The 23,791-nt window shown below is 38.2% G+C and overlaps 1 protein-coding gene across 1 annotated transcript in view; it reads left to right on the forward strand.

Annotated features, from left to right (window-relative positions):
• The window catches only part of LOC108714919 (mucin-5B-like), an 81,754-nt gene that overhangs the window by 26,143 nt on the left and 31,820 nt on the right, over window positions 1-23,791 (forward strand). The window contains exons 26-47 of the mRNA XM_041561906.1: window positions 85-241; window positions 1,171-1,299; window positions 2,678-2,822; window positions 3,073-3,119; window positions 4,099-4,314; window positions 5,629-9,183; window positions 9,550-10,221; window positions 10,419-10,621; window positions 10,804-10,978; window positions 12,391-12,641; window positions 13,642-13,825; window positions 15,077-15,287; window positions 16,250-16,428; window positions 17,781-17,850; window positions 18,051-18,157; window positions 18,323-18,354; window positions 20,769-20,946; window positions 21,121-21,225; window positions 22,176-22,216; window positions 22,904-23,032; window positions 23,131-23,226; window positions 23,641-23,751. Of these exons, the coding sequence (XP_041417840.1) occupies window positions 85-241; window positions 1,171-1,299; window positions 2,678-2,822; window positions 3,073-3,119; window positions 4,099-4,314; window positions 5,629-9,183; window positions 9,550-10,221; window positions 10,419-10,621; window positions 10,804-10,978; window positions 12,391-12,641; window positions 13,642-13,825; window positions 15,077-15,287; window positions 16,250-16,428; window positions 17,781-17,850; window positions 18,051-18,157; window positions 18,323-18,354; window positions 20,769-20,946; window positions 21,121-21,225; window positions 22,176-22,216; window positions 22,904-23,032; window positions 23,131-23,226; window positions 23,641-23,751 (6,993 nt within the window). The remainder of the gene's footprint in view (window positions 1-84; window positions 242-1,170; window positions 1,300-2,677; window positions 2,823-3,072; window positions 3,120-4,098; window positions 4,315-5,628; window positions 9,184-9,549; window positions 10,222-10,418; window positions 10,622-10,803; window positions 10,979-12,390; window positions 12,642-13,641; window positions 13,826-15,076; window positions 15,288-16,249; window positions 16,429-17,780; window positions 17,851-18,050; window positions 18,158-18,322; window positions 18,355-20,768; window positions 20,947-21,120; window positions 21,226-22,175; window positions 22,217-22,903; window positions 23,033-23,130; window positions 23,227-23,640; window positions 23,752-23,791) is intronic.

Here is a 23,791-nt window from a genome sequence, read left to right on the forward strand (position 1 = left end):
TCAAAGTATAATAAACTATACAGCAGAAATATTTGAATTACACCTTTCGGATATGGCATGTTAATATAAAAAATGTTTTTATAGCTTGACCCATCTGGGTATTATGATGCCTGTGTTACCGACTCCTGCGCTTGTGACAGCGGTGGAGACTGTGAGTGCATGTGTGATGCAATTGCAGCCTATGCTCTTGCCTGTAGTGAAGCTGGCATATGCGTTTCCTGGAGGACCCCAAGTATCTGTCGTAAGTAATACATAATAGTTTACGATTCTCTAGTTCTATTATCATTTTTTTTGTTTTGTTTTTTAACCAAAAGCTTGTGGTAGACCCTGACTGATGGCAAAAAATTTAACAAACATTTAAATTCAGCTCTGCTTCTCTATGGGGGAATTCACAAAAGTGGAGAGAGCCTATTTTTGGAGCAAAAGTGGTGGTTAACCGGAGTAAAATACTTTCTCCATATTCACAAACAGAAATCCGCCTAAATTCCGACTCAACCACCACTTTTCATATTTTAGTGAAAGAAAGACAGTTTACAGACACTTTTGGATTTTTCTTTCAAACGACATAAAAATGGTGCAAAAACAACATTTTAAATGGCATTTTCTCCTGACATTTTGGAAACGGAGTAAAGCTCAGTTATTGTACTTAGACCCTTCTATCTTGTTACTGAATTGGAATTACACAAATATGTAGGCAGATTTGGAAAGCCCAGGTTATCCTGAAAACAAATGATGTATAATTTTCCTAGGTAAAATAAACCCCCTCCCCCAAAAATTGACGACTGACTGACAGGTGTAGTAAGAGCTAAAGACAAATTCAGAAAAAAATGTTGTTAAAATGTTGTGCAAAATCTGAAAAACGTCTGTTTAAAAGACTCAGAGGAAGAAACGATAAGAAACGCGTAACTCAGACAGCACAGCATACCCACCGCATGTAAGAATCCACATTATATGTGCTTCAATAAAGCCGCTTATTTTTGACAAAGACTGTGTCCTGACATTGTCCTCCGGATTTGCCCAAGATGCGCGAGATCTAGTTGCTCATGTTTAAAAGACGCATTCACAAAAGTGCAGATAGAGGTTTTTGGTGGGAAATCCAACATTTTTATGTCCACCATTTTTGTGAATTTCCCCCTAACTGTTTCTAACAATATATTTCTGTGTTTGTAGCTATCTTCTGTGACTACTACAACTCAGACGGTGAATGTGAATGGCATTACAAGCCATGTGAGCACAGCTGCAAAAAGACCTGTAGAAACCCCACTGGAAAATGCCTTTATGATCTTCCTGCTATGGAAGGTAAGAGATGGTTAATCAATGGTAGAAGACGGTAGTTGACTACTGGAGTACTGGATAATAACCACATGGGCAATAGTTCTGAGGAGGTCCTCTAAGCCAACAAAAGAGCATAGTAGCAGTAATAATTGACATGGCATGCAGCCGCAATGACTGGACCAAGTGAATCATGCAACATATGTAAACTTTGGTTGAACAGTTGGAAGAAAATACTGTATATAGTCTTCAAGCTGATATTTTTGCATGACTACTGCACAGAAAATACCAATTTGATGGATAGCAACTCAGCTTTTTAAGGCAATGAGGGGGTGCTATGATACAAGACACTTAAGGCTGATGGCTGGTAGAGCATACAGTATATATAATCATGAACTAAGGGGTGAGGTGAGTATATAGCATGACAGATGCATGGGGTGGGTGGTGGAGAACATACAACATCATGGGCATAAGTCGTCAGGCACATACACCATGATACACTCAAGCTTTGTACAGAAATATAGAATGGTGTAGAAAATGTGTAATATAGGAAATAAAACATGGAAGTCAGAATCATATGAATTAAATCTTTATAAATAGTATTGAACTGGGGCACCATATATTTCTGAAGGCTTAAAAATGTATTCATTGGAGGGCCATGTTCTCTGCTGTACTGACATACAATATACTCCAACAATGAAGGATATACTGTAATTGTTGCTGCTATAATTCTGTCCTGTGTGCCAGCAAATAGTATTAACTAAACACATGGGATATGGCTCCTAACTATAGGTTTGGTCCAAAGGATATGTTTTTTTGGACAGCTACAAAAACAGTTTACAATATTTTGATGTAGTCAGGACAATCAGTTCTTTGAAATATTGAGCATTATGCCTACCTTGATTCATTGCTTTATTTCCACAACAAGGGAGTTATTTACTAAACGCCGAATGCAAAAATTATGAAAAATTTGTGATTTATTTTTATAAAATCAGACTTTTAAAAAAAAAAATCACAAATTTATTAAACCCCAAGGATAGAAAACTGCGAATCAAAAAATCTGGCATCTCAGACCTGTCGAGGTTGCATATAAGTCGATGGGAGAAGTCCCAATGATTTTTTGATGCGCGCTGGGTTTTGTGCAGTACCCACAAGTTTTTGGGTGAAAATTCTGAAAAAATTCGGAAAAATCGTGAAAATCTGATTTTTTCCCGTGAAGCAAATTTTCGGGAAAAAGTAATAATAACTAAGTGTAAAAAACCCGAGTGAATTTGATCGGCGTTTGTAGCAGGAAATATTGAGCTAAATTCAGACTTTGATAAATAACATTTTAAAAAACATCAAGACATGTAGATGAATTTCCCTTAAATTTTATCTCAAATAATTTTTTTCATTTTGCCTTTAGGATGTTATCCCAGCTGCTCAGCAGAAAAGCCCTTTTTTGATGAAGACGCAATGGATTGTGTACCCCAGTGTGGTTGCTATGATGATGAAGGAAATCACTACCCACGAGGAGCCGAAATTCCGAGCAAGGAAAATTGCCAGACCTGGTAAGGTTCTTTAGGTGCTCATTTGAAATTTTCAATTTAAATGTTCACTTAGAGGAGTACGTAACCCATAAAACTTTAATTGAAAGCAGTTTTTGTTTGTCTCTTTATTAAATAATGAAATGCTATAGTCAAAGTCTTCTCTTCTCAGTGCCCTCAGTTATAGTGGAGTTCCCGCTTTATTAGAATTAAGAATTAATTTGAAAATTGTGTTGTGTGTTCCAATCTGAAAGCATTTTGTTTCTTTCTGCAGTGTATGCAGCATGTCTTCCCATACTGAATGCAAGTATGATAACTCAGGTAAGCTTGGAGGGAAAAAGCAAGCGATTATCTTGGTAATGAGCACAACTAGTCATAATGAAGAATGAGGATGTACTTGAGAATGTCCTCATGTGGTTTTCATAAAATAAAGGCTCAATATTTATTTAGCTAAACGCAACAAAATGATGGCAGCCAGTGGACTGCCCCTGGTCTTATTTAATGCTGGAGTGATCTAAATAATACACAGGTTCCAAATGAGTCCATGTAGTTATTGACTATCCTTAACAAATGTATAGAAGAAACATTGTTGTCTTTCTGTATTTCTTTAACCATATTGTCTACTATACAAAATGGAGGCTACACTAAGGAGGTTATTTACTAAAACTCCTTTTTTTCTTATAGTTATCAGAAACAAATTCAACCTAACTCCTGTTCATACGTTTACTAATATTTCAGGTCGAAAAAAATTAGTTTATATTAAAAAAAACTCGATAATTTCAAGTTTCAATTTGAATTACATGACTTTATTTAATTGGCATTCGAAAAACTAGAATTTACCAGCATCAAACACTCCAAAACTCCCAAAATTTGTTAAGGTTAAAAACATCTTCAAATGGTTAAGCTGCCATTGACTGTTACATGAATTCTACAGGTTTTAGATGGAGTATTTTCGGATTCAGACTTTTAGCAGCTTCAGGGCATCATAAATCTCTACAAATTCAAGTTGTTTTCACTAAAAAAACTTGACTAGAAAAAAAAACTGTTTTAAATAAATAACCCCTTAATATTTGCAATGATAATAAGTAGCGATGAGTGAAAATTTCCATAGTTTGACCGCAAAAATGACACCCATAGACGCCAAGGGGTGAAAAAAGTGTCAAGTGTCCAAAAAATATTGTTGCCCATAGACTTCAATGCAAACGGGTCAAATTTGTCCATCATTAATCTTAAATCCTGTGTCGTGTTTCCATTTTGTTTTTAAGGTTCATATACACTTACACTCCTTTTTCTTTCTCAGCTTGCTACTGCATGTACAACGGCACCAAATACCATTACGATGATGTGATTTATAACACACGGGATAACACCGGCGGGTGTCTGAGTGCCATTTGTAAGGAAAATGGAACAATCCTGAGAGATACTTTGTGTTCCACAACAACTCCTACAACTACATTTGTTTTTACCAAAACAACACCAAAAACTGCCACTGCTACCACTACTACCAAACCTATTGGTAAGTCCCAAACGCTTCCGTTCCATCAAATGACATCTATGTAAGAAAACAGGAACTTATTGAAAAGGCCATCAATGCAAGCATTAAGGGACCCATTCTCCCAACTTAGAATTTGTGTTGTTTTAGAGGGTTTTTGAACCTTGACTAAACATTAAAATAAAACATGAATGTCATTAAGATCCAAATATAAAAACATGAACAAAGAAATATGCAGAATGACTGCAACCTTGAAAACCTTGAGAAAACCATGAGAATTTTCATAAAATTACAAAAAATCCCGACAACCTCAACAAACTAGAACTAAATAAAGATTTTACAGAGGACAGCTCCCATTGACTTCTGCATGGCCTCACCAGCTTTTAGATGGTTATTATAGTTTTTTTGTTCTTTTTACACTTGTTGAGTGGTGCTTTTTTTTCTAAATTATTTTGAATAGTCAATGGGAATGTTCTCTAACAAATATATTTATTGATTCTCCCAGTTTATTAAAACTTTTGAGATTTTCAACTTCATTAAAAATGAATGGAACAATGTTGAGTAATGTTTTTTCTTCTCAATTTTTTGAATAGTCAATGGGAATGTTCTCTAACAACTATATTTATTGATTCTCCCAGTTTATTAAAACTTTTGAGATTTTCAACTTCATTAAAAATGAATGGAACAATGTTGAGTAATGTTTTTTCTTCTCAATTTTTTGAATAGTCAATGGGAATGTTCTCTAACAACTATATTTATTGATTCTCCCAGTTTATTAAAACTTTTGAGATTTTCAACGTCATTAAAAATGAATGGAACAATGTTGAGTAATGTTTTTTCTTCTCAATTTTTTGAATAGTCAATGGGAATGTTCTCTAACAACTATATTTATTGATTCTCCCAGTTTATTAAAACTTTTGAGATTTTCAACTTCATTAAAAATGAATGGAACAATGTTGAGTAATGAATTTTGATAAATCTGTCTGTTAATAAATAAATATATATTTTGTGGTTTAGAGTAATTATTCAATTCAAAATTCAAATTCGGGGAATCAAAAAAAATATGAATGTTGATCAGCTCCTAAATATGAGATTTTACTGTTTATCATACATTCTAATTTGCTAATTGAGAAGATATAAATACAAATGAATAACATAGAATACCCCACAACATATCAGTACCCTCAATAACTTATTGTTCTTGAAGCTCAAGTGGAAAAAGGGGCTCAGAATTTGCAATTGGCTACACAAAACTTACAAAATGCTTTAAGGAATTAATTTTAGAACAGCAAATAATGGTGAATACAGTAAAAGTGTTTATTTTCCTTTGTCTTGTAGTAACAACAATCTGTGTTCAAAAAGTCTGCGAGTGGTCTCAGTGGATTGATGGAAGCTATCCTGGTTCAGAAAGTGACAGTGGAGATTTTGACACATATGATAATCTTAGAGCCAAAGGATACCACATTTGTATTCACCCAGAAGATATAGAATGCAGAGCTGAAAGGTTCCCCGATACTCCACTAAGTGAATTGGAGCAGAATATCGAGTGCAATGCTTCCCTTGGACTGCTATGCTACAATAAGGATCAACTGCCACCTATTTGCTACAACTATGAGATTCGGGTCAAATGCTGTGAAATTAGGCCATGTGGCTTCAAAACTTCAGCTCCCACCACAATCACGCACCCTACTACTACCATAACAATTAAATCCACCACTACACTTACTACACCTAAACCTTCAGCCCCAACCACAATAGAAACCACTCCAACCACCCCAATAGAATCTTCACCTACTTCTCACTGCAAACCACAGTGCAAATGGACTGATTGGATTGATATTGGTCTGCCAGGTGTGGGGGAAGGTAAAGGTGATTTTGAAACCTATGACAAAATCCGTGCAGAAGGAATACATATTTGTAAGAAGCCAGATAGTATTCAGTGTAGAGCAGAGAAATATCCTGATACTGCTATTGATCGCATTGGTCAGGTTGTTCAGTGTGATCTAACATTTGGGCTTGTTTGCAAAAATGAAGAGCAAAAAAATGATTTTAAAGAGTGTTTGAACTACCAAGTGAAAGTACTTTGTTGTGATGATTATAGTCATTGTTCACCAACAACCACATCATCTGTACCTACAACCACAAAATTTATACCTACCCATTCAATCACCACTCCTGTTCCAACAACAACCTCAACAGAAACTACCACATCTACAACAGAGACAACCACAACTCCAACCACAACTACAACAGAGACAACCACAACTCCAACCACAACTACAACAGAGACAACCACAACTCCAACCACAACTACAACGGAGACAACCACAACTACAACAGGGACAACCACAACTCCAACCACAACTACAACAGAGACAACCACAACTCCAACCACAACTACAACAGAGACAACCACAACTCCAACCACAACTACAACAGAGACAACTCCAACCACAACTACAACAGAGACAACCACAACTCCAACCACAACTACAACAGAGACAACCACAACTACAACCACAACTACAACCGAAACAACAACTCCAACCACAACAGAGACAACCACATCTCCAACCACAACTACAACAGAGACAACCACAACTCCAACCACAACTACAACAGAGACAACCACAACTCCAACCACAACTCCAACCGAAACAACCACAACTCCAACCACAACAACAACAGAGACAACAACAATTTCAACCACAACTACAACAGAGACAGCCACAACTCCAACTACAACAGAGACAACCACAACTCCAACCACAACGACAACAGAGACAACCACAACTACAACAGAGACAACCACAACTCCAACCACAACTACAACAGAAACAACTCCAACTACAACAGAGACAACTCCAACAACAACAGAGACAACCACAACTACAACAGAGACAACCACAACTCCAACCACAACTACAACAGAGACAACCACAACTCCAACCACAACTACAACAGAGACAACCACAACTCCAACCACAACTACAACAGAGACAACCACAACTCCAACCACAACTACAACAGAGACAACAACAGAAACTACAACGCAAAGCACAACTACAACAGCAGAAACTTCAACTCCCTTTCCCTGTGAACCACAATGCAAATGGACTGATTGGATTGACGTTGATGAGCCAAGCAAAAGCAAAGGCGATTTTGAAACATATGATAATATCCGTGCAGCAGGAAAAAATATTTGTAAGAAGCCTGATGATATTCAGTGTAGAGCAGAAAAGTACCCAGAAATGCCTATTGAAAACATTGGTCAGATTGTCCAGTGTAATATAACAGTTGGCCTTGTTTGCAAAATTGAAGATCAAGAAAGTAATCTTAAAGAATGTCTTAACTACGAAGTGAAAGTACTCTGTTGTGATGATTATAGTCATTGTCCACCATCAACCACTCCACATGGGATTACGACTACAACTTCAACCACAACAGAAACTACAACTCCAACAACAACCACAACAACAATCATACCAGACACTACAACCACTACGGAAACAACCACAACTCCAACAATCATACCAGGCACTACAACCACTACAGAAACAACCACAACTCCAACAATCATACCAGGCACTAAAACCACTACAGAAACAACCACAACTCCAACAATCATACCAGGCACTACAACCACTACAGAAACAACCACAACTCCAACAATCATACCAGGCACTACAACCACAACTCCAACAATCATACCAGACACTACAACCACTACAGAAACAACCACAACTCCAAAAATCATACCAGGCACTACAACCACTACAGAAACGCCCACAACTCCATTCACAACCACAACAGAAACTACAACAACAACCACAACAACAATCATACCAGACACTACAACCACTACAGAAACAACCACAACTCCAACCACAACTACAACAGAGACAACCACAACTCCAACCACAACTACAACAGAGACAACCACAACCACAACTCCAACCACAACTACAACAGAGACAACAACAGAAACTACAACGCAAAGCACAACTACAACAGCAGAAACTTCAACTCCCTTTCCCTGTGAACCACAATGCAAATGGACTGATTGGATTGACGTTGATGAGCCAAGCAAAAGCAAAGGCGATTTTGAAACATATGATAATATCCGTGCAGCAGGAAAAAATATTTGTAAGAAGCCTGATGATATTCAGTGTAGAGCAGAAAAGTACCCAGAAATGCCTATTGAAAACATTGGTCAGATTGTCCAGTGTAATATAACAGTTGGCCTTGTTTGCAAAATTGAAGATCAAGAAAGTAATCTTAAAGAATGTCTTAACTACGAAGTGAAAGTACTCTGTTGTGATGATTATAGTCATTGTCCACCATCAACCACTCCACATGGGATTACGACTACAACTTCAACCACAACAGAAACTACAACTCCAACAACAACCACAACAACAATCATACCAGACACTACAACCACTACGGAAACAACCACAACTCCAACAATCATACCAGGCACTACAACCACTACAGAAACAACCACAACTCCAACAATCATACCAGGCACTACAACCACTACAGAAACAACCACAACTCCAACAATCATACCAGGCACTACAACCACTACAGAAACAACCACAACTCCAACAATCATACCAGGCACTACAACCACTACAGAAACAACCACAACTCCAACAATCATACCAGGCACTACAACCACTACAGAAACGCCCACAACTCCATTCACAACCACAACAGAAACTACAACAACAACCACAACAACAATCATACCAGACACTACAACCACTACAGAAACAACCACAACTCCAACAATCATACCAGGCACTACAACCACTACAGAAACAACCACAACTCCAACAATCATACCAGGCACTACAACCACTACAGAAACAACCACAACTCCAACAATCATACCAGGCACTACAACCACTACAGAAACGCCCACAACTCCAACAATCATACCAGGCACTACAACCACTACAGAAACGCCCACAACTCCATTCACAACCATAACAGAAACTACAACTCCAACAACAACCACAACAACAATCATACCAGACACTACAACCACTACAGAAACAACGACAACTCCAACAATCATACCAGGCACTACAACCACTACAGAAACAACCACAACTCCAACAATCATACCAGGCACTACAACCACTACAGAAAGAACCACAACTCCAACAATCATACCAGGCACTACAACCACTACGGAAACAACCACAACTCCAACAATCATACCAGGCACTACAACCACTACAGAAACGCCCACAACTCCATTCACAACCACAACAGAAACTACAACTCCAACAACAACCACAACTCCAACAATCATACCAGACACTACAACCACTACAGAAACAACTCCAACAATCATACCAGGCACTACAACCACTACAGAAACAACCACAACTCCAACAATCATACCAGGCACTACAACCACTACAGAAACGCCCACAACTCCATTCACAACCACAACAGAAACTACAACTCCAACAACAACCACAACAACAATCATACCAGACATTACAACCACTACAGAAACAACGACAACTCCAACAATCATACCAGGCACTACAACCACTACAGAAACGCCCACAACTCCATTCACAACCACAACAGAAACAACAACTCCAACAACAACCACAACAACAATCATACCAGACACTACAACCACTACAGAAACAACGACAACTCCAACAATCATACCAGGCACTACAACCACTACAGAAACAACCACAACTCCAACAATCATACCAGCCACTACAACCACTACAGAAACGCCCACAACTCCATTCACAACCACAACAGAAACTTCAACTCCAACAACCACCACAACAACAATCATACCAGACACTACTACAACCACGGAAACAACATCAGCAACAATTCATACTACTCAATGCTTCTGTCAAGTTGATGATGCTTTCTTTTCACCAGGTATGTTAAGATCTTTTTGTTCACTATTAATCTGTCAAGTTCAGGAATATTTTGCTTATTTATCTGTAATAACTGTAATGTGTGGTAGATAGATGGTACTTTGTGCTCCATCTTAACTTAGCTGCTTTTAAAATAATCTTTTTTGCATTCGTTGCAATAGTTCATTGACAAACACGTTCGTTTTTTTTTTACTCCAGGAGAAATGATTTACAGCAAGATGGATCATGAAGGATGCCATTTTTATGCAATGTGCAATGATCTGTGTGAAGCTGAAAGATTCCAGGGACCCTGTTCACCAACTACTACAGCTACACCAAAATTTACTACTACCGTTACTACAAAAAAGACTACTACAGAAATAGCATCAACAGCCTTTACTGGTTGTCAACCTGATAAAAAGGTAAACACAATTAAAAATGAAGGTAAAATCTGTCTTCATTGATAATATACCTACTGTATTCAAAAACAACTCCCAGTTATGTTTTTGTTCTTACTACTACTACTTTAAATGATTAACAATATTAGTAGTTCTTGCATTGTATTGTAATGAATATATCATATTTTACCTTCTTCGTGTTACAGCCTAATGAGTCTTGGAAGATTAACAACTGCACAACGGCCACATGTCTTGGGCACAATGTCATAACTTATGATTCGGTCAAATGTCCAGAAGTGAAAGAGATAACCTGTGATAATAGTTTCCCACCAGTCAAAGTCTTCAGTCAAGATGGCTGCTGCTTCCATTATGAATGTCAATGTAAGTACAATTCATTGCAGAGGTTGGATAATTGAGGTTTAACAATTCTCCCACACAATAACAAAGCAGAATGTAGTGTAAGCATCAGGAGAAGGATACATTTAGGGGCAGATTTATCAAGGTTTGAATTCCGAGTTTATGGGAGTCTCTAAAAACTCCCATCGACTCCCATAAACTCGGAATTCGAAAAAAAATTTGATCAATCGAAATTTATTAAAAAAAAAATAGAATTTTTAAAAACAGGCGAATAGGATCGAGCTGCAAAGTTGAATTTTAAAAAAAGTATTTTTTTTCAAAAGTCCACCAAATTACTCCATATTGATTGCAGGAGGTCCCCCATTGGCTAAAACACCAATTCGACAGGTTTTAGATGGCAAATAGTCAAATTTGGATGCACATGATACATTTCAAAATTCAAATTTATTTTAAATTCGAATAAATTTGGACTATTCCCTAATCGAATTACACTAAAATATACTCAAAATTAGAATTTAAAAATTTGAATTTTTAATTTGACACTTGATAAATCTGCCCCTTATCAAGGGCCGAATATCGATGTAATGGGAGTTTTTTTGAACTCCCATAATTTGAAATTCAAAGAAAAATAGACCAACTGAAACTTATTAAAAAAAAAATCAAAGTTTCTGTCGCTGAAATCGAAGTAACATCGTATTCCAACGAATTTGATTCAAAATATTTTCAAAAAAAAACAGCAATTCAGCAGGTTTTAGATGGTGAATGATCGAAGTTGAAGTTTTAAAGAGACAGTACATGATAAATTTCGATATTCAAATAGTCAAACTTTTTTCAAATTCAAATCGAATTTTGGATAATTTCATAGCAAAAGTACAATAAAAATTAGGGAATCCAGGATTTGGTTAAGGATTCAGCCACGATTCGGCCTTATTCAGCCAGATTTGGATTCGGCGAATACTTGTGCCTGGCCGAACTGAATCTGAATCCTAATTTGCATATGTAAATTAGGGGCGGGTAGGCAAATCATTTGACTTTTCATCACAAAAAAAAAATCATTTTTACTGACCTTAATTTGCATATGCAAATTAGGGTCAGTAAAACTTTGCATAAATAAATTAAGATTCGGATTCAGTTAAGTATTTGGCCAAATTTCCGAATCCTTGGTGAAAGATTCGGCCGAATACTGAACCGAATCTGAATCCTAATTTGCATATGCAAAGTTTTGCTGCCCCCAAAATAGTGGATTTTGGTGCATCCCTACTAAAAAATAGCTTGAAAATCAAATTAGCTCGAAATTCATATTTTTTACGGGTGAATTTTTGCTGGGGAATTTATTCACGGCTGCAAATCAAATAGGGCACATATTCCTCTTCAAAGAGCAATCATTTAAATTATCATTCTAGAAATTCTTACCTTTTTGAAAATATCTCTTACAGGTGTCTGCAGTGGGTGGGGAGACCCTCATTATATCACCTTTGATGGAATCTACTACACATTCCTAGAAAACTGCACCTATGTCCTTGTGCAACAAATCACACCAAAATACGATAATTTCCGTGTCCTGGTCGATAACTATTTCTGTGATGCTTTAGATGGCTTGTCCTGTCCACAGTCTATTATGGCATACTACAAAAACAACGAGGTGTTGCTTACACGTATGATGTTTGAAGGAAATATGAGAAATAGGGTAGGTGTTTACATTCCTTTACTTTTCATATATATATATTTTTACCAAAATATGAAGTATTGTAAAAATTGTAAAAAGTATGAATATTAGCCAAATCAATAATACTGGTTTATTTGGATTTATTATATAATCAGCTGGGTAGGACCACCGATATTTAAAGGGATTCTGTCATGATTTTTATAATGTATTTTTTATTTATACTGTTTATATTGCAAAAAATTCACTCTACATATAAAATTTAATTTTTGAACCAGCAAGTGTATTTTTTAAAGTTGTAATATTGGTGTATAGGTGCATCTCAGGTCATTTTTCCTGGTCATGTGATTTCAGAAAGAGCCATCACTTTAGGATGGAACTGCTTTCTGGCAGGCTGTTGTTTCTCCTACTCAATGTAACTGAATGTGTCTCAGTGGGACCTGGATTTTACTATTGAGTGCTCTTCTTAGATCTACCAGGCAGCTGTTATCTTGTGTTAGGGAGCTGCTATCTGGTTACCTTCCCATTGTTCTGTTGTTTGGCTGCTGGGGGAGGGGGATGATATCACTCCAACTTGCAGTACAGCAGTAAAGAGTGACTGAAGTTTATGAGAGTCATATGTTTTGGGGCAGCTGGGAAACTGACAATATGTCTAGCCTCATGTCAGATTTCAAAATTAAATATAAAAAAATCAGTTTGCTCTTTTGAGAAATGGATTTCAGTGCAGAATTCTGCTGGAGCAGCACTATTAACTGATGTGTTTTGGAAAAAAAAAAAACATTTTTCCCATGACAGTATCCCTTTAAGAACCATAGGGAGCATAGTATAGAAGTATAGTTCTGGGTTCTGACACAGTTCCAGTATATATGCATATAGCAAAATCTGGGGAAATTAGAGTCCAATAAATATTATGTAACATCTGGCACATGGCTAATAAATATTGTCCTATGTTATTTTTTTATGTTTTTATTTTATCAGAAATAGAAGCCATAAATACAAATTGAAATCTGTCTTTTGCCAACAGATCCGGTTCAATAAAGCCTGGACAACGCCCGGCTTCACCACCGATGGAATTACTGTTACCAGCGCTGGTATAAAAATGATTGTGGAAATCCCTGAAATCGGTGCTTATATCTCATTTAGCGGAATGAACTTTGTGGTTAATCTTCCGTACAGCAAGTTTGGTTACAATACAGAAGGCCAATGTGGTAAGATAGTCAAATCTATTGTCTGCAATGATTAGTTTGTAAAATGTGCTCTAAAATATTTATACATACAGGGCCGGATTTAACGAAGCGGCACCCCAAGGCTGCACGATCCATACCCTTGCTGCTTCCGGTCCTAGCGCCAGCTGTGGTGCTCGCTGAGGCAGAAGCGATGGGGAGCGTTAAGTCCCCAGTGCTTCAAAGATGCGGCTGGGCGACGTGCCGCCCCAAAAATTTCGCCGCCCTAGGCCCGGGCCTATGTGGCCTTGCCACAAATCCGGGCCTGTATACATACATGCTTTCTGTATTTATATATATATATATTTATGTATACATATTGTTTGTTGCCTAGAAATGAGAAAATTAAACCATATTACCAGTTTTGAAGCCAATTTTTAGTTCCCATTTGAAAATACATTGGGGCGAAGTGGCTAACGCTAGCGACTTTTGCCAGAAATCACATCCTCAGGGACTTCACCGATTCACTAACAGGCGCAGATGACAATTCACTAGCGAAAGAGACCGCCGTTAGCATTCGTTCACACTCCATCCCCAGGCGACTTTTCACTCTGGCAATGGTCGCAAATTCTGTAAAGTGCGGATTTTACTAAACGTTACTTCTTTTGCCAGATTTGACTTCGCTGCTAAACAAAATCTCAATCTTCTGTCACTTACATCATATCCTGTGAGCCAAAAATGCATTAAAGTTGAAAAAACGCCGGCGCCTTTTCTTTTTTTTTAAGCGGCATTGCCAGCAAAAGTCCTACCAAACTTTTTTTTGGGTAACCTAAAACATAACATATGGAACATTCATTTTACAGTGGGCTCATGTGTAAGGGCATTATATCGATTTTCTTGTCTTTATTAAGGTTCCCTTTGTAATAAAAAGTGGTAACTTCAAGCATTTGCACCAACATTGATAATAAAGACCCACAAACAACTTTAAATTATCCGCCGTATGCAAATTGACCTAAGCGCAAGATCACTAGCGAATTTTCTCTAGGCACAAATGAATGCTAGCGAATCTTCGGTGTGAAATACTTGAACAGCCAAAATAACTCTGGTGAAAAGTCGATAGCATTCGGCGCCCAGGACGCAACTTTGTAAATTAGGATAATGGTAGTGAATTTGCGCCTGGCAAAGTGGTGCAATGTGTGAGAGGCAGTCGCTGGCGACAATTTGCTCTTTAGGGAATTTGCCCCATAGTCTTGTTTTCATTCTGATAATGGTTGCAATTCAATTGTCCCCGTCCAGGTGTCTGCTCCAACAACCGTAGTGACGAATGTAGACTGCCAGATGGAAAGGTTGTGCAAGACTGCAGCCAAATGGCTAATCACTGGAAAGTGAAAGTGCCTGAGAAACCATACTGCAACATCCCACCACCAACAGTTCCACCAAGTAAGGCTCCTCCAGTGCCAACCACCACCTGTCCTCCTTCTTCTCTCTGTGATGTCATCTTGAGCGAGTAAGTAGTATTACTAAGGGTTAGCTAACCTGATGTAGTAATTAAAGATACCCGTTGCTGTACATATACATTTATAATACACAAAAGCCATGAATATCTTGTAAATTATATCCTTATAAACGGTGAGTTCTGATGTCGTCAGTTAAAAACGGTGAGTTCTGATGTCATTTCTGTCCCATGACTCACTAAAATTGGTGTATTATAATAAATAAAGTACCCCAGTTGCAAAATATGAGGATATTAGAAGTTAACTCGGAGTTCCATGACCTGTATAAAAACACTCGGCCTTCGGCCTCATAGTTTTATATGGTCATGAAACTCCTTGGTAACTTATAATATCCTTATATTTTACAAGGGGGCGCAGTGGCGTAACTAGATATTACTGGGCCCCACAGCAAATTATTTTCAGGCCCCCAAAATTTTTAGCAGTTGACTTGTTTTACCAATATTTATTGAAACTGTATATGAATTAGGGCCTTGTGGGGCCCCTATACCTCCTGGGCCCCCCTGCAGGCGCAGGGTCTGCTTCCTCTATACAGATGCAGCCACTTTGGTTTGTCTGTTTGACACAGAATAACTAAACACAGATATCCCATTTATCTCATTTAACACAGAAAACTGCGTCACAACATCCCATCTAATTAAAGCATTCACCATTGTTCACAATGGTGCTTTGGTATGCTAATGGAAAGGTTAAATGCATTAAATGAGTTAAGATGACTTTAGATAACGCAGTTTCTTCAATTAACCATGAGTCATGACGCATTTATCTCACAAATCCAAGTGGCTTCATCTGTAGTTACGCCCCTGAGGGGGAGTACTTTATTCACTATATAATATACATAGATGATACATAATACAATAAAAAAGATCTCTGTTTAGCATGGATGCCAGACTTATAATAATTAAGTAAATTACTTTGCAAAATTGAATATTATTCAATATTTTTTGCTATAAATTAGGGTCTTTGCTGAATGCCACAACGTCATTCCTCCAACGCCTTACCATGAAGGCTGTGTCTATGATGCCTGTCGGGTTCGAAATCATTCTGTGGAATGTGCCAGTTTAGAGGTCTATGCTTCCCTGTGTATTTCCAATGGAGTGTGCGTTGACTGGAGGGAAAAGACACATGGCCGTTGCCGTAAGTTACATAGAGGATGGAAGCAACCAAAACCTGTGTGTGAAAAGCAGTTCTTTAAGTACAACAGAAGCATTTTTTTTTTTTACTTTGATACTTAAGAGCCAGATCATGAGGCATATTTATCAAGGATCGAATTTAGAAGAAAAAAAAATTTGAAATTCGATAGTCAAAGTATTTTTTCCAGCGAAAATGGCCGTATTCGATCAAAGTACGATCGAACGATTTAACCCTTTGAATCAAACGATTCGAAGGATTTTTCAAAAAAAACCTTTGACTGCTCAAAACTTGCCCAAAAGCCTCAGATAGGTTCTAAGAGGTCCCCCATAGGCTAAACAGCAATTCGGCAGGTTTAAGGTGGCGAAGTGTCGAAGTCGAAGTTTTTTAAAGAGACAGTACTTCGATTTTTGAGTGGTTGAATTTTCGAAGGTTTTTCAAGTCGAATCAAAGTTGAAGTCAAATTTGGCCTATTCGATGGTTGAAGTACCCAAAAATTACTTTGAAAATCGAAGTTTTTTAATTCGAAAATTCATTCGACCTTTGATAAATCTGCCCCTTAAAGTAATAAAAACTAGGGGGTGGCTTGCCAACGAAGTCAGTTAGGGTGGGAATTGGTGTGAAATTGTGAATATGTATTTGCTGTTCTCAGAGTCAGAATTGGGGGCCCGGGGCCCACTGGGGCTATTGCCTCAGGGCCTTTCACCTAGGACCCACCAGAGCTGTAACTAGGGGTAGGCAGAGTAGGCACGTGCCTGGGGTGCAAAGCTTGGGGGCACCAACCACGTACCTTTCACTGCTGCCTACCCCAGTCCGGTCTTCTGAGTCTGGCTTTTTGCTCCTGTTTGCACAAATATGCATGGCTACACGAGGTCAGGGGGTGATGTGATGGGTCAGTGCGCATGCGTGTGCTCCTGTAGGCAATGCGGCTGACCAGGTTGCCTGGGGCACCCGGCCAGCCCGGCCCTGCCGTCCACCCCAGGCGCAAAGCTCCCTCTGACCCCTCCTCCCTGAGCCGCAACCCACCCGCCTCCCCGCCCTACCTTCATATTCGTTCTGCTGTGCAGGGGGCCAGGGTTGGAAATCGAAAGCCACTTCTGGCTTCAGTAAAAAGACCTGATCTGGCCGGTGGGGCCCGAGGCCCATCGGGTTTTTTCCCGGTGTCCCACCAGCCTAGTCAAACACTGGCTGTCCTAGATATTCTTGAAACTGTGGTTGAATGACTGGTTCACCAATATTTTCATATATCTGTACTCATTTCATGATCTAAGGGAGTGAAAACAAAGTTAACAAACACTATTGTGCACAGTCATAGCACATAATCACAATAGAAACCTCTGTTTTGTCTTGTCACACAGCATACGATTGTCCTGCCGAAAAGGTCTATAATGCTTGTGGCCCAGTCCATCCAACCACTTGTGAACAGAAGTAAGTTATCAACTCAAGTAAGTTTTGTCAAAAATTGAGTACTAACATTTTCACACCATTATTATTGTTGCATTCTATTCCTTCTAAAATCATTATGTTTAGTGTAATCATTTCAATGTTCTAAAATGAACAATTTCCCTTTACTTGATGCATTTGATGTAAACCTTTGTTTAAAATGATGTGTCTTTAATTCATTAAAGTGATATAAACAAGGTCAGTGATTATGAGACTGAAGGCTGCTATTGTCCAAAAGGAACGGTCCTCTACAACTCTTTCAGTGGCATCTGTGTTCCACAAAAATGTGAAGGTAGGTTGAAATGATCATTTATCATCTATCATTAACATCCATGGGAGCATCTTTTACGGTGTCCGCGTGTGTAATTAGAAAGAAAAATATAATAAAAACCACGTAAAATGTCTGTGCAGTTCTTACATTTCAGACTGAAAAGACTGTTAACATTTTCTTTTGTAGTTTGCCCCGGACCCGATGGAACCCCAATGAATGTGAGTCAAATTTAAATTCTAAAATAAGTTTTAGATGTATATAAATATATTCTTGGCATAATAACCAGATAAACTCTAAGGGGCAAATTCACTAAGATTCGTAGATGCACAAGCGTCCGATTCGCCGCACTTCGCTGGGCGTATTTTCGCCAGCGTTACGCAAATTCACTAAAATTCGAAGTTGCGCTCAGGGGAAGCGTAAGGTTGCGAAGTTGTGCTAGCATTAATTCGCCAAGCAAAGCGAAGTTACGCTAGCGATGCTTAATTTGCATACGGCGCCAAATAGAAGTTACAATGGAGGTATATCCATCCATCACTACACAAGCCTGGGAAACCTTCAAAACAGCAAATAAATTTTTTATTTTGCCCTACACATGTGCCCAATGTATAGTTAAGTTGCCATGAGTTAGGAAATGTAGGGGGGAAGGAGGGGAGCCCCAAAAATGTGTTTGATCTTTTTCAGCCTATCACTCATAAAAAAAGAAAAAACGCCAGCGTTTTTTGGGACTTTGAAATTTTTTTTACTTTTTTTGAAGCAATCCCTATCTACTCTATTGCACTTCGGCTGGTCTGAGGTGGTGAAGGAAGTCTGGCGTAAAAGGTAGCGTTCAGAAAAATTTGCGCGTCAGTGAATTTGCGTCATTACGTCCTTTGCGCAAATTCGCCAGGCGTAAGGGTGCGAAGTAACACTAGCGAATTTACGCCAGCATCCGTTAGTGAATCGTCTAATTAATGAATTAACGCTAGCGTTAGGCGCTTCATCCTTTAGTGAATTTGCCCCTAAGGGCAGATTCTGGAAGATTAGTCGACAAATCTCCTCTTCTTCTGGGCGACTAATCTCCCCGAACTGCCTTCCCGCCGGCTAGAATGTAAATCGCTGGCAGGATGGCACTCAGAGTGATTCGTTTTCTGAAGTCGCCTGTACTTGCCTCACGAGGAAACTTCGGACGACTTTGGAAAACAAAGCACTCCGAGTGCCATCCCGCTGCCAATTTTCATTACAGCCGGCGGGAAGGCAGTTCAGAGAGATTAGTCGCCCCGAAGAAGAGGAGATTTGTCGCTGGGTGACTAATCTCCCCGAATCTGCCTGTGCATCTCTCCCAGAATGCTCTATGATACAGAGCAGGTGTTGAGAACAGCAGTGTTGACTCAGGCTACAAAGCCAGTACAGGTGTTGGAATTAAAGGGACACTATATGCCCCATTTCAACATAAGCTTAATGAAAAGGGCTTGTTCTAAACATACTTTGTGTCTGTTGTTTTAATTAAAATGGATTTTGTTGTGTCTGGCACTAAACAAGAATAGGAATTTAGTTTCCCTTTAACACCTCGGGGGAGATTTATCAAGGGTCAAATTTCGAGGTGATGGGAGTTTTATTAAAAAAAATTGCTGTTTTTAACTTCGGGTGAATAGGCTGCATTCGAATCGTTCGAATGGAAGTTTTACCGCATTCGAGCGAATTCGAATCAAAGAAATTGCCCCAAGAAACTAAAATTTTCAAAATCCACCAAATGACACCAAATAGGTTCTAGGAGGTCCCCATAGGCTAAAACAGCAATTTGGCAGGTTTTAGATGGCCTAGTATTAAAGAGACAGCACCTGATACATTTCGATATTCGTATAGTCAGATTTTTTTCAAATTCAATTTTTGGCTAGTCGATAGTCGAAGTACACTGAAAATAGCTTGAAAATCGAATTTTAAAATTCGATTTCTCATTTCGACCCTTGATAAATCTGCCCCTTCCAGTCACTTCACTGATAAAATGTAAAAATGTACCAGTTCAATAACCCACTGTTAATAAAGCTGCTGCTTGGATAGACGAGATATTTGTTTGTTTAAAGGTTGGGAACAAATTGCCCTGTTGCATAGCTCACATTTCAAATTAGTGCTTGAAAAAGGAAAATATGGATGTTTTAAAATTAAAACAATGAGCAGAATATAAAGCCGAGGTACCTAATTTTACCTCCAAAAACTGGGAAAGCTTATTGACTTGAGTATAAGCCGAGGGTGAGAAATGCAGCAGCTTCTGGTAAGTTTCAATCAAAAAATTGAGGGTTTCTGCTCCCATTGGAGCTTCCCTCGTCTCGTTTTTGGATGCCGCCGACCATTCTTGGAGACTATTCTTGGACGCCGGCAACTATTCTTAGGCGCCGGTGACTATTCTTCGATGCCGGCGCTATTCTTAGACGCCAGCGACCGCTTTTGCGCTTGACCTGAGTATAAGCCCAGGTAGAGTTTTTCAGCATATTTTGGGGGCTGAAAAACTCGGCTTATACTCCAGTATATACGGTATTTATCAATTTATCTAATTATCTAGATAACGTCTCATGCATGATTCGCAGCAAAAATGCTTCATATATATATTCAACTTCCATTGTTACGTTCTAATTTGTATCTCTATGAAACGCACCAGGTTGGAGATTCCTGGACTAGTGGCTGCAACAAATGCACATGTCAGAAAACACCTCTTTCTACCAAATGTGAGCCACTGCCATGTAGTGAACCTGAAACGGAAACCTGTGACAAAGATGGTTTTGTACCTGAGGAAGTGTTTGACCCAAGTGAACCGTGTTGCAAGAAGTACAAATGCAGTAAGATCAAAAATGTTTTCTTAATTGTGAAAAGAAAATAACAACTAATTTGCATGTATAATTTATATATATATATATATATATATATATATATATATATATATATATATATATATATATATATATATATGTAATTTATTCAGATTTTTTTCGTTTTTCTCTTTGTTTTCACAGTGTGCAAGCCTAGCAATTGCTTGAATGATGTAAAGAGCTGTCCCCTTGGGTTTGAAGCAATTTCGACCATAATGGAAGGAGATTGCTGTCCTTCATTCGATTGCAGTAAGTGTTTCTTTTTTTTAGCAGTCTTAAATATTGGCAATTGTTTATTTCACATAAATGATGGCAAAATCTCAAAATACAGTGACCTTAATCTCAGGATCAGTTGAATAAAGGACTTTGGGGCAGATTTACTAAAGGGCGAAGTGGCTATCGATAGCAAAAATTCACCAGAAATCCCATTTGCAGGCACATCGGCAATTTACTAACAGGCATAGAGTACAATTCGCTAGCCAAAGAGACTGTCGCTAGCACAGTTTGGCGCCCTATCGCCAGGCAGACTTTTTAGCTATGGGGAACGATTTTTACTCAAATTCACTAAAGTGCTAAAAAGTATGAATTTTACAGAACATTACCTCTTTCACCAGAGTTTTCTTTGTCACCTTAGACCAGGAGAACTGATAAGATGAAGCTACATTCTCCTCAATCTTATGTCAGTGATGCCGGAAAGTCATAAATTTTGTAAAAAAGCTGGATTGCCTTCAAAAGTCTGAACTATTAAAGATTTTTGTGTTAATGGTTTTTCCCAACCATTTGAGGGGCATGCCACATTTATTTTAGGGTGGGCTCATTTTAGGGGGAAGCGTAATGAATGAATGCTAGATAAAGATCGCTATGAAATGGTCGCGCTGACGAATTAACGCTAGCGAAATTTCACCAGCATTCGGCTGCTGAGATGTAACTTTGCATTTTAGTGAACCAGCATACTGGTAACGAATTTGTGCCTGACGAACTGGCGCAAAGTTTGACTGATATCGTTCGCTGGCAAAAATTCGCCTTTTAGTAAATCTGCCCCATAATCTCATCAACTAGCCACATAAAAAATTATATCTATATATATCTATATATATATATATATATATATATATATAGATATATATATATATATACACTTCTATGTTACTTTTCTTTTGAATTAGATCAGTAAATCATAGTATATCATTTTCTTCCAGAACCCATGGATGTCTGTGTTGTGGATGACATTACATACAAGGTGAGCAAATGTCATTAAATTTAAAAAGTAAAGTGAGAGTCATGTGGACCATGAAAAACCATTCTCATTTTAGCAAAAAATAATCTTTTTGTGATCTTTGGGGCTGGCAATCCTCCCAGAATGCTTTTTAAATACAATCTCTAAGAAAAAGGGAAACATGCTTTAGTTAAAGGAGAAGGAAAGGTTAAAACTAAGTAAGCCTTATCAGAAAGGTCCATCTAAATATACCAGTAAACCCCCAAAGTTGTGCTACTCTGAGTCCCCTGTCAAAAGAAATACAGCATTTCTTTCCTTCTATTGTGTACACATGGGCTTCTGTATCCGACTTCCTGCCTTCAGCTTAAACCTCATTTCCCTGGGCAAGAGCATGCTCAGTTTGTTCCTCTTCCCCCTCCCTTCTCTACTGTAATCTGAGCCCAGAGCAGGGAGAGACTCAGGCAGGAAGTGATGTCACACCATGTTAATACTGCAGCTCCTATCCTAAACAAACAGAGAGTTTCTAGAGCTTTTTACTCAGGTATGGTAAAACATTCTACAGAATAAATATAGCATTCTAGCTTGCACTATTGCAGCTAATCTATTGGCAATAAAATGCCTCTGTAGCTTTCCTTCTCCTTTAAAGAGACAGCTAATGAATGAATCAAAAGCCATTTTTCAAGAAAACAAATACATTTTCTGACATTTCAGCCTGGGTCCACTATTCCAAAGGCCAAAGGCTCCTGTGATAGCTGTGAGTGCACAGATGAAAAGGACACCAGAACATCTCTAAATAAGGTCAAGTGTACGCCAACTGAGTGCAATGAAGACTGTAGCAAGGTCAGTTCTGTACTTCCAGGCCTTTATTTTCTAACAATAATATAGTATACTAACAACATGTATATAAGTATAATATTCCCCTTATTTGCTCACCACAGGGTCACCAATACACAGAGGTGGAGGGTGAATGTTGTGGAAAATGTGAGCAAGTGGAATGCATAATGACAGAGGACAATACAACTATTGTTATCAAGGTAAAGCATCTTCGTACTTGATTTTTATCCATACTCTCATTTCCAAATGTTCAAAAATAAGTCAAGGCATATAAAAAAAACTGTTAAATGAACATGGCTAAAAGTATGGCTCTGTATGCAATATTTTAATACATTCAACTTAGGGTTGACGTTTGTTTCCTGAATATGGTAATAGAGGCAAGAGTTGGAATATGATGTAAGTATTAAATAAGCTTCTCTTATTGCAAATTAATGTTATTAAGCAACCTGTTCCATTTGTTTGCTTTGGATTCTGGAGAAACTTTAGCACTTCCAGCTAAAAATATAAGATATCCAAGTCAGTATGGATCGAAGTCGTTTTTGGCTTCAAATCTATCAAGACACAAAGTAGTTTATATCCATTCATCCTTTATCAAAATTATTCTTTTATTTTAGCCTGGGGATATCTGGACATCACCCGATGAGCCCTGTATTCAACATGAATGTCATATAATCGAAGACCAGTTTGTTCCCGTCACACTGAAGAAAACATGTGACTGCCCACTTGTAGGCAACTTTTACTGATACTTCATATTTGATCTGTACT

The sequence above is a fragment of the Xenopus laevis genome, chromosome 4S, assembly GCF_017654675.1.
Source record: "Xenopus laevis strain J_2021 chromosome 4S, Xenopus_laevis_v10.1, whole genome shotgun sequence".
NCBI lineage: Eukaryota > Metazoa > Chordata > Amphibia > Anura > Pipidae > Xenopus > Xenopus laevis.